Here is an 18,398-nt window from a genome sequence, read left to right as displayed (position 1 = left end):
TAAGGTTAAAATATCGAATTAATAGATCATATTTGTTGGACCCTACGACAAACCAAACATAGACCAAACTTCAATAGGTTTGCGGTGGCGGGCATATCGAAATTTGGATTGAAACCCCTTGAAACAAAGAGGGGTGTCATAATTGGTGTCATATTTTGTTTTAACTTGGGGCGGCACAAGGACACGCGCCTGTGTGCGTTCGTGTGTGACTTTCTCAATAGGTTGTGTGATCCGCGGAATGACTTGTCACATGGTCACCATCTGGAGAAGGACTCAATGGTAGATTCTTGAAACATTCTACAATGTTTATCACGCATATTTGGGCACAACAATATCATTTATAAAGTTTAAAACACAAGTTACAGGCCACCAGTAACCAAAGCTAGGCCACCTCGCTGGGGATCATGGGGACTTCCGGTGCCTCTGCTTCCTGCACGATGCCCCAGCAGGACATACACCATGGCTTTAGCTGCGGGTGGTTGTGCTCAATACTAACCAATATTAAAACATACTCTGCAATGTCACACAGGGGGACGAATATTTTAACCTCCTGGACAGCGCCTTCAACAATCCTTGTTGATAAAGGCATCACACCAAATTTAAATTGCAAAGTCCACACAGTCATGCAATGTATGCTTGACGGCGAATCTTCATCACAAGGGATACACTTAAGTGGTTCGTCCTCATCTGTTTTAAGCAGATATTCGTGGGTAAACTGACTGTGGTCAATACGACATCGTCGTAAAACGACCTCATCATGTCTTGACTGGCAACCCAAGAAGGTAGGACCTGGGTGTCCCACCAGTGTAACTTTTGATGGCTGGTTTGACATCACTGTGCGGAATAAAGTGTGGAGATAACGGTTTGCCAAGAGCAGCTTTAGCTGCTGCATCGGCTTTGGGTTCACACATTGTACCCATGTGGGGAATCGAACCGGGGTCTTCGGCGTGTCGAGCAAACGCTTTAACCACCAGGCTACCCAACCGCCCCTATATTGTAAGAAAAGATCTAATACTGATAATATTAAAACGTATGTTTTCCCTGGCAGATGTTTGCAGGGCTGTAGCTTACTATAGGGGAGGAAGAAAACAAGAGGTTACTGACTCGGTGGCTGGCATTGTTTTCCACAAACATCAGTGTTGATTTTCATGTGATCATGGCTACACACACTCCAGACACGATGGTATTTACGTGGAATGTACTCACAATAATAACTAATATTTTCATAATTAAGCACAGGCTACAGACGTCATATGTATGCAGGTTCTCCCGAGAATGAGGGCAACAAACTTTGACAGAGGGAATTGATGATTTAACATCGTGAGAATATTCAAAAATATAATCAAAAGCAATTTTAGGCACAAGTGATGTAAGGTGAGGTGAAATGGGGTTTAACGTCGTGTTCAATCAAGATAACTGCACTAATATAGCGACGTGTATGTATGTGTGTGTGTGCTTGCGTGCGTGTGTGCGTGCGTGCGTGCGTGCGTGCGTGCGTGCGTGCGTGCGTGCGTGCGTGCGTGCGTGCGTGCGCTTGTATTAGAGTCCGGACTGATGCCGAGTCATAGTGCTATGCCGCAGTTACCATGCCGCAGTTTAACATGAATACCCCACTCAGACACAGTTTACTGACTCCGAGCCGACCAGTCCTTGCTTTAGCCCTAAATGCTGAGCGCCAGACAGGGTAACAACAAGTACCATGTTTTCACCGTCTTTTGGCATGAATTACGGATCGGATGGTCAGGCTCGGTGCTCATGATGTCAGTCACTGGATTGTCTGGTCCTGACGTTACAGGTCGCCGTCATATAGCTGGAATATGGAGGCGTGCGGCGTTCAACAATAATCAATACTGACGACGCTGGACAAAGCATGCCTTCGTACAAGTCCGCGGTATTTGTCCTTAACGTACAGGCAGGCAATTTGGTAGTGATTCATAACACATGTTCATGATATAGTCGGAATCATACAATGGACAATGGTTCCAGTAGACATTTCTCAGGATTATGGAAAGGGTTTTGTTGGTTTCATAAGAGATGGATATCGAAATGACAAGCTCGGGGAAGTAAGAGATTTTACGTGCGCACTAAATATAGGATGGTGAAAGACATTCAATTCTCAATTGACTTCATGGAGCAACCATTTTATTTTCCATGGGTAGGGGTCTGTTATTTTCTGTTAAAAAAATAATCAATACCCTGTTTTCCTGGAGATAAAATAGAGATGCCTCGCATAGTAGAAAAAATATTTTGCCTTTTTCATGCAGATATTCTTAAAGTGTACAGTTTGTTATTTGAATTAATAATTTTGAAAATATTAAAAAAAAGTAAATTGAGTACCTGTTTATGTTAAAAAATGAATTAAGCTCTAAAACAACGCTGATCTCTCTCTCTCTCTCTCTGCCCCCCCCCCCCCCCCCCTCTCTCTCTCTCTCTCTCACACACACACACACAAACACACACACACACACACACACACAAACACACACCGTAAGTAAATAGTCGCTGCTTAAATATTAATCTGAAAAACGAGAAAAAGGTACCACGTACTTTAATTGACACTCTATTCACGTACACACATTGACAACACCGGGAGCTGTAATGCTCCACACCCTGCTCAATGGTTTGTTTCATTTTAAATGTGGTACAAATGTCATGGTCACAAATACAATATTGCTGGAAATACGACCTGAAATCTATGACATCGTCTGTTACAATACTGTGAATAGACACAATCGTCTCTGTGCTGTAAGCGCGTGGAATACCTTGTCTGTAAACATGTCGGCTCCCAGCCTATAAAACGCGAATTTGGTGCGTTATTTTGTTTTGTTTGTTGTTTAACGCCGCACTCAGCAATATTCCAGCTATATGACGGCGATCTGTACGTAATCGAGTCTGGACCAGACAATCCAATGATTAATATCATGAGCATCGATCCACGCAATTGGGATCGATGACATGCATCAACCAAGTCAGCGAGCCTGACCACCCGATCCCGTTAGTCACCTCTTACGACAAGCATAGTCGCCTTTTACGGCAAGCATGGGATGCTGAAGACTTATTCTACCCCGAATCTTCACGAGTCGAAGAGGACAAAGGATTGTTCCGAATACTCTTAGACCTACATCACTTCAGGCTTTCCTCCCACATTAGGCTGACGTCAGTTATTGAGGTGAGGTGAAACGGGTTTCGCGTCCAAGATTATCGCAATCATATAGCGACGTGCATGCATGTGTGTGTAGTAGTAGTAGTAGTAGTAGTAGTAGTAGTAGTAGTAGGCCGGACTGATGCCGATTTTGTGGTGCTAACTCACCGAGATATCATGCCGCATTTTAACATGACTACCCCACTCAGAGACACACTCAGAGACACACTGGTTAAAGCGTTCGCTCGTCACGCCGAAGACCCAGGTTCGAATCCCGACATGGGTACAATGTGTGAAGCCCATTTCTGGTGCCCCCCGCCGTGATATTGCTGGAATACTGCTAAAAGCGGCGTAAAACCAAACTCACACTCCGAGCAGTCCAGTCCCTGTTTAAGTCCCTCAATGCCGATCTACAGGCAGGGTAACAACAAGTACAATCTTTTCACGTCTGTTGGTGTGACGTGGACAGGGATCGAACCCAGGACCTTCCACTCTCCGGGCGGACACCTTACCACTGGACCATGGAGGCGGTATGCCAGTAGTGATGGAATACCGTTAAAAGCGTCACTATTTACCACCATGGAACAGACAAAGCAGTGACTGATGAATAACGTTCCAGATTTGCTCTCGTCGTTATGTCGCTGATATATTGGCAACGCATCGTTAAATATCGTTAACATAGCCCCCAGTAAACGATGTTTGTCATTAGAAGTGGGGCGGTCGGGTAGCCTAGTGGTTAAAGTGTTCGCTCGTCACGCCGAAGACTCGGGTTCGATTCCCGACATGGGTACAATGTGTGAAGCCCATTTCTGGTGTCCCCCGACGTGATATTGCTAAAAGCGGCGTAAAACCACACTCACTCACTCACTCACTCATTAGAGGTGATTATATGGTTGTGATCGGGGACTTGGTTAATTGCGTGACATCGTACCCCTTGACGTTGGGCGTTACTCATAGTACCATTTTGGGGTTTGTCTGGTCCAGACTCAATTATTTTTAGACCGCCGTGATATGTCTGTACTATTGGGTTAGGCAACACACGTTACTTGGATGTGAGTGCAGGGTGCCATTGTGACTTCAAGTAGCCACAAGGGGCACGGGGGGCCCAGTCGTCTAAGGCGCCGCGATTCGCTGTGCAGAGATGCGTCCCTTCGGACGCGCCAGAAACCTATGATTGTGGGTTCGAATCCCGATTCGCCTCGATTATGTTTCCAGGTTTGTTAGCACCATACCCGTGCTCGTGGGTTTCACCGATGTGGTAAATGTCTGAGACCTGCATCACTTCGGGCTTTCCTCACACATTAAGCTGACACGCCGCGATATGACTGTAATACTGTTAAAAGCGGCGTTAAACCAAACTCACTCACTCAAGTACCCACATAGTTCCCACTGCAACGTGTGTATTTTCCTGGAACGAATTCCTCAAACTAAACTCAGAGAAACACTCTTTTCGATGTTTTATTTGTCTTATGGTGAACATTATGTAATTATATAACCACATTTATTTCTTTAAAATCGTATGGAACTACCATTGTAATTTAAATAAATTTCAATATTGGCATCTTCGAAGAAACTTCAGAAACATGAACATTAAATTCTGACATAAGGATTGTAGTTATACTATTCAAAGGTAGTTAAAGAACACCCGATATATCCATTAATCTGCCATGCTATCGGGTGTAGTTTAACTTCTTTTGAGTAGAATATAAGGTATGTTTTACACGTGGTATGACCAGGCCATGTTCGTCATTCAGAAATCTTTATTTCAAAGCACTTTTTTTACCAAGTATTGCCAACAAAATGGATTTTGTTTGGGCGCGCTGCAATTTATAGCCCAAGTATTTCAATAGATGGTCCTTCGCCTTCTCCGTCTTCTTACTCTGTTCCCCTGGTGTATATCTTCTCTTCTTTAACGCTGCTGTGAACAATTTCCTGATCTCTACCATTTTCCTCTCGTCATTTGACTCTCGCTTCCTCCTAACTGACGCATGCGCTGTGGTTGTCGTGGTTGGTGGAACGGTTGTATAATCATAAATTATCACCTGCTCGGTTGTGGTCGTGTCTTCGTTTGCTGCTACGGTTGTAGTTGTAGTAGTTGTTGTCGTTGTTTGAGAAGTCGTCGAGGTAGTTGTCACTGGAGGCGTTGCCACTGTCGTCGTGGTAATTGGTTGTACTGTTGTAAAATCGATAACCCTTACGTCTTCTGTTGTTGTTGTGTCAGATACCGACGGCGCCGTAGTTGTAGTAGTTGTGGTCGTGTCCGTCTCTGCTGATGCAGGTGTTGTTGTTGTGGTCGTGTCTGTGTCTGCTGATACCGTTTTTATCGTAAATGAAGGCTTTGTAGTTATCGTTGTGGTGGTGGTGGTTGGAGGAATTGTCGGAAAGTCACATATCACAATATCTTCCGTTGTAGTCGTTTCTGTTGTTGTTGTTGTTGTTGTTGTGGTCGTGTCTATCTCTGCTGATACCGTTTTTGTAGGTACTGGCCGTGTGGTAGCTGTCGTCGTGGTGGTTGGAGGGACTGTTGTAAAATCGTGATGAATGTTCTCTTCCGTTGTCGTGGTTATGTCCACTGTCACGTCACGTCGCTTTCTGCTGGTCCTACAAGCTAAAGGAGACCCATTCCTGTCTTGCACAAGTGTGGAACATTCCTGGACGATTTCCACACAACTTTGGTCTGTCCTGCCTCTGGAAAATACAATCATAATGTTCATCAAGTATGTCGAACTTGAAATTGGGGTACGTAGCCTCTACTTCCTTGATAATAATAAGCATAAGCATTAGAATAAGAAGAATGGATTAAATGAGACTGTCCAACACATCGTCATGGATGCCCAGCTTTGGCACAAACACAGTATCTTTAGCGACATGATGGTGTGGCTCGATCATTATATTACCGTCTTCGCCATGCTTGTGATTTTGACACAGAGGTCCATCCATGGTACGACCCGGAATATGTAGATGGCGTCATGGAATACAAACTTCTGTGGAATAGTCCCGTATACAGCCTCAGATGTATCCAGGCCTACAAACCTGATCTTGGCCTTTTTGATAAATCCAATGCAATCACTTATATTATTGAATTTTCTGTCCCTTTTGACACTAATGTGATTGACAAGATCCAGGAAATACATGGCAATTATGCGGACCTCGCCAAGTTCCAGCCTGACTGTGCCAGGATCACCAAAACCCTCTTTGCTACATTTTTTTAAATTTTAATCTGTAAAGTAATATATTCACTGCAGGGAACATAACACTTGATATTTCACTGCAGTGAACATAAGGCTTGGGCGGAACTATTGTCATACAAAAGTTACTTCCCCATTAATTGTCTCCCTTTGTCGAAAGTGACTAGCCCGTACACAATTGTTGACGTTCTTCTAACGCTAGTTCCACACTGACAAGGCAAAATAATGACGGATGGTCATTCATGGAGTTAATATCACTTCTAGCCGTTTATTCTTCTCTCGAAAATGTTTCGTTTTAAACTGTAAATCTCTAATTTAAATCGTCAATCGAGATCCTTCGTTTCGCAGAACGCCATTTTTGTTACTTGACCAGCGTGTATTCTTTCGCTTCTCTCATCGGTCTTCTAGTATTCAAGAATATGTTTTGTTAAAGTTAATTTTGTATATAATCATATCGAAATGTATGATAAAGAATTTTCGTGAACCTAAATATTTTCTTTTTTACTTTTGTTTATATTTTTTAAGATTTTGCTAATACGAAACTACTTTTTAAGTCGCAAATACAAGGGGTGGTGAACCGTCCCTGTGTGTCAGGTAGGGAGAATTGCCGTTTCAAGGTTTTACATTTGTAATGAACTAGTTTAATTTTCCGGTAGACAACTTCACAAAAAGCATATAATAAATATGATTTTCCATGTGTCTTGTGAAATATCATGTTTCTCTCATCTCGTGAAAGGGGAAAAGGTGATATACTCTATTTATTTCACGATAAAACTTTGTTCCATCATGACGTCATTTATGGAGATTCGAACAAGCGCTCGCAACTTGATGACGTCGTATATATGATGACGTTATTGTTTAGAGGGGAGTGTCTAGTGTTTTGGTCCCCATAGATGTAGCTGGGCAACGAAGATGCATGGTCATGGCCGTAAGATCGAACCCCAAAGTGAGTGAGTGAGTATGGTTTTACGCCGCTTTTAGCAATATTCCAGCAATATCCCCGGACGCACCCCAAAGCGGGAGAGATGGTGATCGTGAAGAATATCCGGAAATTACCAACCTGTGCATAAAATGGACTTGTCCGACATTCCCAAGGTCGAATTCTATTGAGGGAGTCCACTATATAAATATGGGTAAATATTTACAAAAACATTTTATCATCCTCCTTAAAGAAGCAGTAACATAATGTTGCTATTTTATATAAGAAATAAACTACTCGTGGTCGTTGTTTATCGGACAATAAAACACTGCTGCGCCCCTCGTGATTTATCCTCCCTGCAGTTTTTATTGCATGATAAACAACTCCCACTCGTCATCTATTTCTTAAATATGTCGAGGAAGGTGTCCATATTTGTATTAAACCCTTAAATTGTTTCCAAACTCCCTTTCACTTAATTGATTGTTCGTTGTTTAAAACTGCACTCAGCAATAGTCGAGCTATATAAATCCGATCTGTAAATAATCGAGTCTGGACCAGAAAATCCAGTGATTGACATATCATGAGCATCGCAACTGGGATACACTGACATGCATCAAACAAAGCCTGGCTTGACCACCCGATCCCGTTTGTCGCCTCTTACGACAGGCACAGTCACCTCCAATGACAAGCATGACCCGGCCCAATTCAGACCCGGATCTTCTCGGTCTCCCTTCTCTGAAATGACGTGCAATTATACTTCAGGGCATACTGCATGTCCAGCGGACCCCTGACCACGCTACACAGCAAATGGTGGTGAGCATGGCTGTGCGCCGTATTTAGTAATACCATACATGGCAGGGGGTACCTCAATGGCATCACAAATTGAACCCATGTTGGGCTTTGAGGTCTACTGTGTAACGAGAGGGCGCTTTAACTCACAGACCCCCAGCAACATATGCTTGTCGTAGCAGACTTATTTAATCGTGTGGTCTTGGCTGATCGCTGCAATGGTACTCCGACAGTAGGGGTATTGCTAATAATGTCACTGGACTATCAGTCGATTATTAACAAGCCGGCGTCATATAGCTGGAATATTGCTGAGTGCGGCGTTAAACAACAAACAACAAACACGCATGCACACACAAACAGCACACAAACACCACACACACACACAAACACCACACACACACAAACACCACACACACAAACACCACACACACAAACCACACACACACACACAACACACACACACAAACACACCACGCACACACACACACACACACACACACACACACAAACCACACACACACACAAACACCACACACACACCAACAAACACCAAACACACACACACACACCATACACACACAAACACCACACACATACACACACACACACATAAACACCACACACACAAACACCATACACATACAAACACCACACATACACACACACCATACACATACACACACACCATACACACACAAACACCACACACACACACAAACACACACACACAAACACACACACACACAAACACACACACACTTCTCACGGTTTAGTAATGTATTGCAGATCATAAGCTAAGGTGAATAGATATACGCATTGTAGCTGCCTTCTCAGCCATAATTGAACTTTGATCGATAATCTGTAAGGGTAATAGAATGTCATAGTAAATGTCGAATATGTTATACTTCCGGAACGTCAATATAAACTAGTCTAGGAGCACGTGCACAAGTACCAATAATAATATTATTGATGATGATACATTACATTGTCAGTGCAACACATTTAAAACAAATAGAATTTATCTGCCACCTACCGGCATCCCCTCGCATTCCCTGAGGAACAGAAAAGCCAAATCCCACAATCAGTAACTGTATGCGTTCCGTCTGCCAGTTCAGTAGGCGCTGTTCTGCATCCTTCGCCTGTTGATGATTCATACGGGTATACAGTTTATACAGGTATACAGTTTATACAGGTATACAGTTTATACAGGAATACAGCTTATACAGGTATACAGTTTATACAGGTATACAGTTTATACGGGTATACAGTTAATACAGGAATACAGCTTATACAGGTATTCAGTTTATACAGGTAAAAAGTTTATACAGTTATACAGTTTATACAGGTATACAGTTTATACGGGCATTCAGTTTATACAGGAATACAGTTTATACGGGTATACAGTTTATTCAGGTTTACATATTATACAGGTATACATTTATACGGGTATAAAATTTATACGGGAATACAGTTTATACAAGTCTACAGTTTATACTGGTATTGGGTTGGGAATAGGATCAGACAGGAGATATCGCTTGGGTGAGATCAAGCGACATCTACATTGTAGATATGTAGATACAACATAGTTTGTCAGCTACATACCTGTGCTCGTGGGTTTCACCGAAGTGAAGCATCACTTTGGGCTTTCGTCCCACATTAAGCTGACACACTTTGATAGAACTTAAATACTGTTAAAAGCGGCGTTAAACCCAACTCACTCACTCACTCACTCACTCACTCACTCACTCACTCACTCACTCACTTATTCATAACACCATTGCCACACTAAGCCTAATATTTCGTATTGGAGGGTATGCATTGTTGTTCCTTGTGATAGTTTCAAGGAATGAAAATATGTTTTTTTTATTTTTCATAAACTTATGAACCGCATTATGAAATCGAGTCATTAAAGTTGGAACGTACAATTGAACGTACCTATTTTAGCCAAAGCCAAACAATGGGAAAACTGTTTCCAAAAGTCAGATAATAAACAACTGTAAACAACCTAATTATAAACAAGACTATTAACGTCCTCTGAATAATATTGCCATACATATGTATATCATGGGTACAATGTGTGAAGCGCTTTTCTGGTGTCCCCGCCGTGACATTGCTGGAATATTGCTAAAAGCGGCGTAAAACCATACTCATTCACTCACATATGTATGTTGCATTATGCGCCCATGCCCAAGTGACATCAGCATACGTGTTGACAGCTGGCGCATTGACCATAAAACCCTGATGGTTCTATTTGTGATATTGTTTAGTGGTTTTTTTTTTCTCTTCTATGTTTTATTGCTCAATGTGTGCATGTATTCATACGCATTTGGTTGTTTGTTTGTTGCTTAACGCCGCACTCAGAAATAGTCCAGCTATATGACGGCGGTCTGAAAATAATCGAGTCTGGACCAACACTCGTTGATAAAAGTGGAAAAAAATCCTCGACAAGTTTGTCCACTTGTATCAACTCGTGTTGATATATTTGATAGCAAAAGACACGAGGGTGAGATTCTCTCTATCTCAACAATTACTTTATCTTACTTCATGAATATGCCATTTGGTTACCGTCGTAACAATATTTATTACTTGCCCGTGAAGGGATCGCCGGTTTAATAAACATACAGCTGTATTGCACATTGTGTAATACCAAAGCGCGTGCTTATGTACTCTCGGAACACGTTTCACGAACAAATATCGAAAGCTCTCAACATCCCTTGGCTTATTCAACGACATTGCGTGTGGATATGATAGATCACTGAGAGGAGCTTATGCACACTCGATGATCCCAGCAACCTTGTTGCTTGGCTGACGTCAAATGGCATTGTTTCGCTGATGGATCGTACAACAAAATTCCACAAATTACGTCATCGGGTATTGTGACGTGATTGTAAACTTTGAGGTGCAAGGCCCCGTTCCACAAGGCGGTCGTATTGGAGCGCAACGTCAGTCGTTAGTCTAAGTTAAAGTATGTGAGTTGCGATAACCTTTGGGCTACGATAATTCTGTGTAACGGACGCCTGAATTCTAAAGGTGGACCATTGTATGGAATTAAATTCATACGTTTCAACTTTGGACGTGTTTGAATTATTATATTATGTTAAACTCAATTGGATTATGCCGTGGATCGGGTAGGTGTCACACTCAACAGTATAATTCTAAAAACGTTATAAATGGCAAGTAATAAATAAAATATTAAATTCGCTCCCGTGTAAAACCAATTTTATGAAACTCGCTTTCGCTCGTCAGATTCCAGAACTATTCACTCGTTTCATAAAATTGGTACTACACAGGAGCTCGTTTAGTATTCTATATATATTAATGCCTTGAATTGTACATGATCGAATGCCAGACTGGCCCATAGTTCTAGGTCTCAGCATCATACCCGTGTTCGTTGGTGCCAACATGTGGTAAACGGTTAATACATGCACCACGTCAAGCTGAGACGCCGTGATATAACGGGAATATATAACGTCATTAGCCAGTCGCGAATATCAATCGAAACCGTTGTCGTTGGGCGTAAAGGACAGCACAGTGGTGAAAAGTATATGAATGGATCACTGAAGGTTAGTGATGACACAAGGTGTTCGCAAAATAGAGAATCTCACCCGAGTGTCTTTTGATATCAAATATATCAACACGAGTTCATAAAAGTGGAAAAATTCCGAGGCTTGCCGAGGATTTTTGCCACTTTTATCAACGAGTTTTGATATATTTGATGTCAAAAGACACGAGGGTGAGATTTGATTTATCATCCAACATCATTCTTCCAACTTTTTCAATTTGTAGACAGTAATTAGCAGTGTCTTCGGTGTAAAAAGTACTGCTAACAGCTTCAGTAGCAGAGCCATTAGTGATGTCATTTGATTGTGACGTCATGGTAACCAGTGACGTCACAATGGTCTGCAAAGCATTGTGATGTAATTTCATTGCAGCGATATCTACAGTGTAGATATCGCTTGATCTCATCCAAGCGATATCTCCTGTGGGAGCCAGTTTTGGACGATAAAAGGGTCATCATGTCCGGCCGTTAATCCAGATTTCATTCAATCTGACATGAACTGAACACTGAACTTTCTCACTTACCAGGTGTCAATATGTCCAGCGTCGGAATGACACAATTCTCGCAATTCGCCAGAGTGAATAAACACAAGAGTAAAATTGTAACCATCATTGATAATCTGAAACAGAAGACACTCATTGTCAGATATAAATCTTCTTCCATAATTACACACGAAATACTGTCAGAGGGCATGGGATGAAGTAATGTGGCATTGACTTGCAATTCTGTTTGGTAGTTTCAGAGATTAGATTAAAATATCCATGCTAAACCGGATGTTGGTAGGTAGCAACTACCATTTTCTTGCTGGACAGTAAAAAATCACCCGAGCACATGGAGCATTTAAGCAAGTCTTCAGCCCTTTTACTCACAAATTTGAACTAAATCTCACTTGTATCATGCACTGGAGAGCTTCCAGACCACAATAGTTATGGTATTCACATACGACATTCAATAATGAGCTCAATATTTCTTACTGTACTTTTGGTGTCATCTGAAGCGAGAGCGACGAGCCGAAAACAAGGCGCTTTCAGCGTATAAAAAGGCTTTTATATTACATACAAGCGTAAAATTGTGTCAGTTTTAGCTTTATTGGGCTATTTTAGAATTTGTATCAATGTAATAAATTTGTGTGATGAATAAAACTTGCCTAAACAATGCCATGTGCTCAGGAGAAATCACAAATTTAGCTCCTCCCGAGAACATGGTTGGGGCCACCGACCAACATACGGATTGGCAAGGGCAGCGCTTTCCCCCTGTGAAGATTAGTTTGGCCATATGGATGAACGTGTACAGGGAACTGAGCGTAATAGTCCACGATATTATTTATCAGCTGGAATATATAGAGAGAGTCTCTCTCCGAGTGTCATTTTATGTGAAAATACATCTTTTTGCAGAAGATCGAGCATTTCAAGTGAACTATTTCATTTTGTAAAAGTGCTTTGGGGAACAGATTTGTTTTTGTCCACAAAATACCCCCCTCCCCTGCTCTTGGAATACCGAGGCATGTTTGATTATTGAGGAAGGAATCTGTTATAATCTTACACTTAAGGCGCAGTAATACATTATTTGTTTATGGAAGATTACGTTGGCATGAAGTTTGATACATAACTAAATTCTTTATGTTTCTACGACAATTATAGTCCACCTTCTGGATTATTCAAGAGCTAACCCGGTTTTAAAATAACAAACATCCACATGTTTTGTCAAATGTTCATTAATCTTCAACCTTAATGTTGTCAAAATACCCCTTAATTTGCAAATAATCAGGCACATAAGAACATCGAATCAAAAAACTTAATAAATATCTAGATGAACCAGAATCACGTGAAAAACTAAACTTAGTGTTAAAAACAATTGTTCTCAGATTTTTGTATGAGTACGAACCGTGAAGATCCGGGTTAGAATAGGTCTTCAGCAACCCATGTTTGTCATTCAAGGCCACTATGCTTGTCGTAAGAGGCGTCTTAGGATATCGGGTGATCAGACTCGCTTTGCTGACGCATGTAATTGTATCCCAATTGCGTAGTTCGATGCTCATGATAGCAATCACTGGATTGTCTGGTCCGGTTTCGATTATTTATAGACCGCCGCCGTATAGCTGGAATATTGCTGAGCGCGGCGTTAAGCAACAAATAAACACACAAATGCGTATGAGTACATGCTCAATTTATGTCCATTCTAATAATTTTATATCGGGTCTGCAGAGGGTGGATGTTGACAATGACTGGTTTGTGCACTGGCGCATTGTTCTGACTGAGAGCACATCCGTAATTTGCCCATCATGATGACACCTTTGACCTACTACAAGATTGCCATTACCTGTCCGGCTGATGGGATAGTCTTTGACCACTTGGACTCCATAGTCACAAATCGTTGCAAGAAACTTTCTGGATCAGCTTCAAACAAAGCTAGATGATCACGGGACGTTGTGCCTCGTGCGTCTTTGATCAGATATCCGTTATTGCACAGGGCACCGTCATGAATCTATCACTGTCATGTCATACACTAAAATATTGTGAGTTGGACTCCGTTACCTCTCTACCCCGGTTGTTATCTGTTGGGAACATCTACATATATACACCAGACATTACACTGTAACAACTACATATATGCGAGGGCTGGTGAAAAAGTTCTAAGTCTAAATGTACTACATTGTTTGAGTAGTTAACTGCAAGGGTATTTGGTCTGTTTGGAAATTCAAGTCTTCAAGATCAGTGAAGAAAGTTATTGGCACTGTATTCTGGCATTCAAAGGTGTGATCCTGACTTAGAAAGTCAAAAGACGATTACAGGTCCATATTATGTTGATTTGCTTCGTCGCCTGTGATATTCTATCAGAGAAAAGCGGCGAGGAATACTGACCGCTGGAGTTCTACTATTTCATGACAATGCCTCTTCTCTCACTTGCAAAGGCTGCTGTGCGACACAGTGGGTTCGAAAAGCTTCCTCACCCTCCATACGCGCCAGACCTGGCACCAAGTGATTTCCACCTGTTTCCTAAACTGAAAGAATACCTTCGTGGAAAGCGCTATGAAGACACCGATGACCTCAAAGCTGCCGTGAATGGGGTTTTCAGGTTGGCTTCAGAAAACTTCTTCCTGGCTGGAATTGACACGCTTCACTGTCGATATGGGAAGTGTGAAGAGCAGGCAGATTATGTTGAAAAATATTATTTAAAACACTTAGAACTTTTGGACCAGTCGTCGTACACTAGACATTACGCTGTAACATCTACATATATACACTAGACATTACAATGCATCACCGACTTGTGATAGAAACGTCAACGTCCGGACTCTGTCGCCAACGTCAATGAAGACCGTGTGGACTTTCTTGAAATGATTTGTGTTTTGACAAGTTATCGACCATTCAATATTTTGGGGGAGACCTCTCGTTGTTTGAGACGTCTGATGACAATCATGTTGTTTCTCTGAAAGGTGTAGCGTTTTAGGACCCACAATGCATTGGTTCTAAGAGCATCCAGTATGCCCACAGTACGATCAATACAATTTGTTAAAACCTAAGCGAGCGACCATTTGATATTCTGTGGGGGCTAAGATTTGTAACGACATATTTCTTCACCTACAGCTACAAACCACATATATTTTGTTTCATTTAAAACTATTGGCCGGAGTATTTACAACTTGCAACATTGTAATTTTTGTGGCAGGCAAATTTTAATTTTTTCAACAATCTGACGCATAATTATTGATTTCAAGAATGTTCGTGGACAATTAAAATTTAATGTTTTAATTTTTTCGATAAATTTGATAAATCAAATTATCCGTCCCAAGCGTGTTCGGTAACAGATTACTTTTTCAAAACACACCCAACCCAACCCAACCCAACCCCTCGTCTCAAATATCAAATTGTCCACCACAGTCATTCCAAGTTAACGTGAACTGCTCTTTCTCCATCTTACATCTAAATACACATGTAATGAAATTAAATCTGATACAGGGACAAAGTATACTTACTTAACTCCTGCTTCTAATAACGAGCTTGTGTGAAGTAAACGTATTCTTCTTCTAATGCTTTATATATAATTCGGCACTGGCACCATCTGGCATCTGTTGTATGGTAGCCAATCAGGTCGATAGAACGAAATGCAATAGCAAACGACACACCAAGTATATATCTGTAGATATATATTTGTAGCATTTGCACGAGACATGATTGATGTCAGATTTGTCAATAAATAAACCATACACATAAAAGGACAATACACTCCTGCGACACAAAACGCAGTTTATATGAAAGAGCGTGTAATTTCTTAATAAATGGGCTCGGGAATGTAACAATAGTTGTTAACTGACACAAGATCGATATACCTTTACATTGGCCGAGGTTTTGAGTTAAGGAATGCGAGACAGCAATACGCAGAAATACAGTAATGGCATGCGTAATGCGCAATACAACATTTCAATTGGGCGTAGAACTGTACCGGAAATGGTGAAGTCTGAATAGAGCTACATATTGGCCAATCCCCTGATGTTTCCGGGTCAGAATTGGTCCTCAGCTGCACGTGCTTGTTGTAAGAGGCAACTAACGGGATCGGGTGGCCAGGCTCCCTGACATGACTCGTGCATGTAATCGTATCCCAATTGCGTAGCTCGATGCTTTTGATGTCAATCAATGGATGATTCATAGATCGCCGGATATAGCTGGAATATTTGCGTTAAACTACAAACTAACAGACTGATCTATCTGGTAACTGTTAGCACAAGAATTTACGATGCCGTATAAATACGCACCTAATGGGTTCTTTCCCTAACCTATCAATGAATGGGGAAAAGTGTTACCAGATTTATCACCAATATTAAAAAAATAATATTGCTGGACAAAGTTTGTTTAAATCTTAATTAAAATAGGATAACAAATCTGTAGGGTCCATCTTGAACCCCCAAAACAACGGTAAACTTTAAATCAGACACCCGTTTGGAGTGCTTGATATACTACAAAATAGAACTGACAAAACATTTTCCCTCGCTTCAAGAAATCTCTACTAAAAAGTCCATTGTACGATTTCACATGAGTGTGTGTTTATGAATCACTATCAATACTGATGATACCAGGTGTTCCCGAAAAGGTGCCCCACCGGTGGCACCTGTCACAAACACATGCAACGGCAAGTAAAATGTTCACCTGATAAAACACGAGAACATATGGTGCTAGTCACAATAGGGAACGACATCTCAAGAGAAACAAATCTCAAAACATAACAATAATGTTACCTACTTGTTCGAAATACGTACATACGACACCACTACTAAATTCTGCATTAACGATACCGATTCGAATAGAACAATCTCAGTTATATGAGACAACAGACTCTGCAAGCCTATACCTGCGATAGAACTAATGGTCACGATCACCTGTGTTACAATAACTTCAAGTTCATGCATCGTGGTTATTGTTAACTGTCTAGACACAGGTGAAAATAATCTGACTGTTAAAACAATTTACTAATATATGTTATTGAATAAACAGTCAGATTATTTTCACCTATATACACTCTTCAAAAAAAAGAAACGCACAGGTAGATTTTTAGTTAATTTATTAAACCTAATAAAGTCGATATATTTAATTTAATATCATAGATACAAACATAAATTTTGGAGCTTTAATAGTTGTGACGCACCGAATATCAGACCACCAACATTTTCCAATAATATATATTCAATTTATATACCGGATTTTTTGTGTAGTTCAGGTTCAATGAACTACATACTACCTGTGCGTTTCTTTTTTTGAAGAGTGTAAGGTTTAAATGGAATTGGGTAAAGATCCAAGTGTGTGGGGTCCCAAAGTGATTGCTTAACGCCGCTTTCATCAGCTTGATGTGCATATGAATCAGGAAGTAGTGCAAATCTTAGACGTTTACCGCTTTTATGAAACCCACGAGCACTGGTGTGGCAAACCAAGAATCATAATCAGAGCGAATCTGGGATTCCATAAGCTCTGCAACTGTGCGCCAATAATTGCCGAGCCTTATTCCAAATATATGTGAAATTAAAACAAAGTTGCGTGAACTCCCATAGTATAGCATTGTATAGTGAACATCACTTGAACATTAGTTTGAGGCATTGAACATTAAGTTGATCGAACTTTGTTTTAAGTAGGAGAAAGTCCTCAATTTCGCGATTATTTTCGCAAGTGAAACTTGACGGCCTCGAACAAGCTTCACGTGCGAACATAATGGCGAGATTTCGAACATTCAGCATCAGCATCACCTACAAAGCCAACACAGCTCTATGTGTCAGCAGGTCTTGTCTCATCACTATCACCTACAAAGCCAACACAGCTCTATGTGTCAGTAGGTCTTGTCTCATCAGCATCACCTACAAAGCCAACACAGCTCTATGTGTCAGCAGGTCTTGTCTCATCAGCGTCACCTACAAAGCCAACACAGTTCTATGTGTCAACAGGTCTTGTCTCATCACCATCACCTACAAAGCCAACACAGCTCTATGTGTCAGCAGGTCTTGTCTCGTCAATATCACCTACAAAGCCAACACAGCTCTATGTGTCAGCAGGTCTTGTCTCGTCAATATCACCTACAAAGCCAACACAGCTCTATGTGTCAGCAGGTCTTGTCTCGTCAACATCACCTACAAAGCCAACACAGCTCTATGTGTCAGCAGGTCTTGTCTCATCACCATCACCTACAAAACCAACACAGCTCTATGTGTCAGCAGGTCTTGTCTCATCAACATCACCTACAAAGCCAACACAATGCACGACTGTTTAACTGTTGAGACCCAGACCTAACACGTATGTTCAGAGGTCCTAGCACTTACAG

The 18,398-nt window shown here is 41.3% G+C and overlaps 1 protein-coding gene across 2 annotated transcripts; it reads right to left on the bottom strand.

The window, feature by feature from the left end:
- Positions 1–4,884: 4,884 nt before the first annotated feature.
- Positions 4,885–15,660, bottom strand: LOC139459737 (salivary glue protein Sgs-3-like). Of its 2 annotated transcripts, XM_071241390.1 has the most exons (5): positions 15,574–15,591; positions 14,611–14,698; positions 12,122–12,216; positions 9,072–9,177; positions 4,885–5,830 (listed from the first exon to the last, which is right to left on the bottom strand). In XM_071241390.1, exons 3-5 carry the CDS (start codon positions 12,207–12,209, stop codon positions 4,903–4,905), a joined length of 1,122 nt encoding a protein of 373 aa, XP_071097491.1. In that variant the 5' UTR covers positions 12,210–12,216; positions 14,611–14,698; positions 15,574–15,591; the 3' UTR covers positions 4,885–4,902. The 2 variants fall into 2 exon arrangements, with proteins under 2 accessions (XP_071097491.1, XP_071097490.1); XM_071241389.1 differs by lacking the exon at positions 14,611–14,698 and having other exon boundaries at positions 15,574–15,660.
- Between the last annotated feature and the right edge of the window lie 2,738 nt (positions 15,661–18,398).

This window comes from Haliotis cracherodii, unplaced genomic scaffold, assembly GCF_022045235.1.
Source record: "Haliotis cracherodii isolate W230 unplaced genomic scaffold, xgHalCrac1.p SCAF_13, whole genome shotgun sequence".
Lineage (NCBI taxonomy): Eukaryota > Metazoa > Mollusca > Gastropoda > Lepetellida > Haliotidae > Haliotis > Haliotis cracherodii.
The sequence above is the reverse complement of the archived record's forward strand: the minus strand, read 5'-3'. Positions and strand labels throughout refer to the sequence as shown.

Excerpts from the sequence above, each read along its gene's own strand:
- LOC139459737 (XM_071241389.1), bottom strand. The coding sequence starts at position 12,209 with ATGATGGTTACAATTTTACTCTTGTGTTTATTCACTCTGGCGAATTGC. Across the intron at positions 9,178-12,121 it reads GCTGGACATATTGACACCTG|GCGAAGGATGCAGAACAGCG; the intron begins GTAAGTGAGAAA and ends AATCATCAACAG. Across the intron at positions 5,831-9,071 it reads GGGAATGCGAGGGGATGCCG|AGGCAGGACAGACCAAAGTT; the intron begins GTAGGTGGCAGA and ends TGTATTTTCCAG.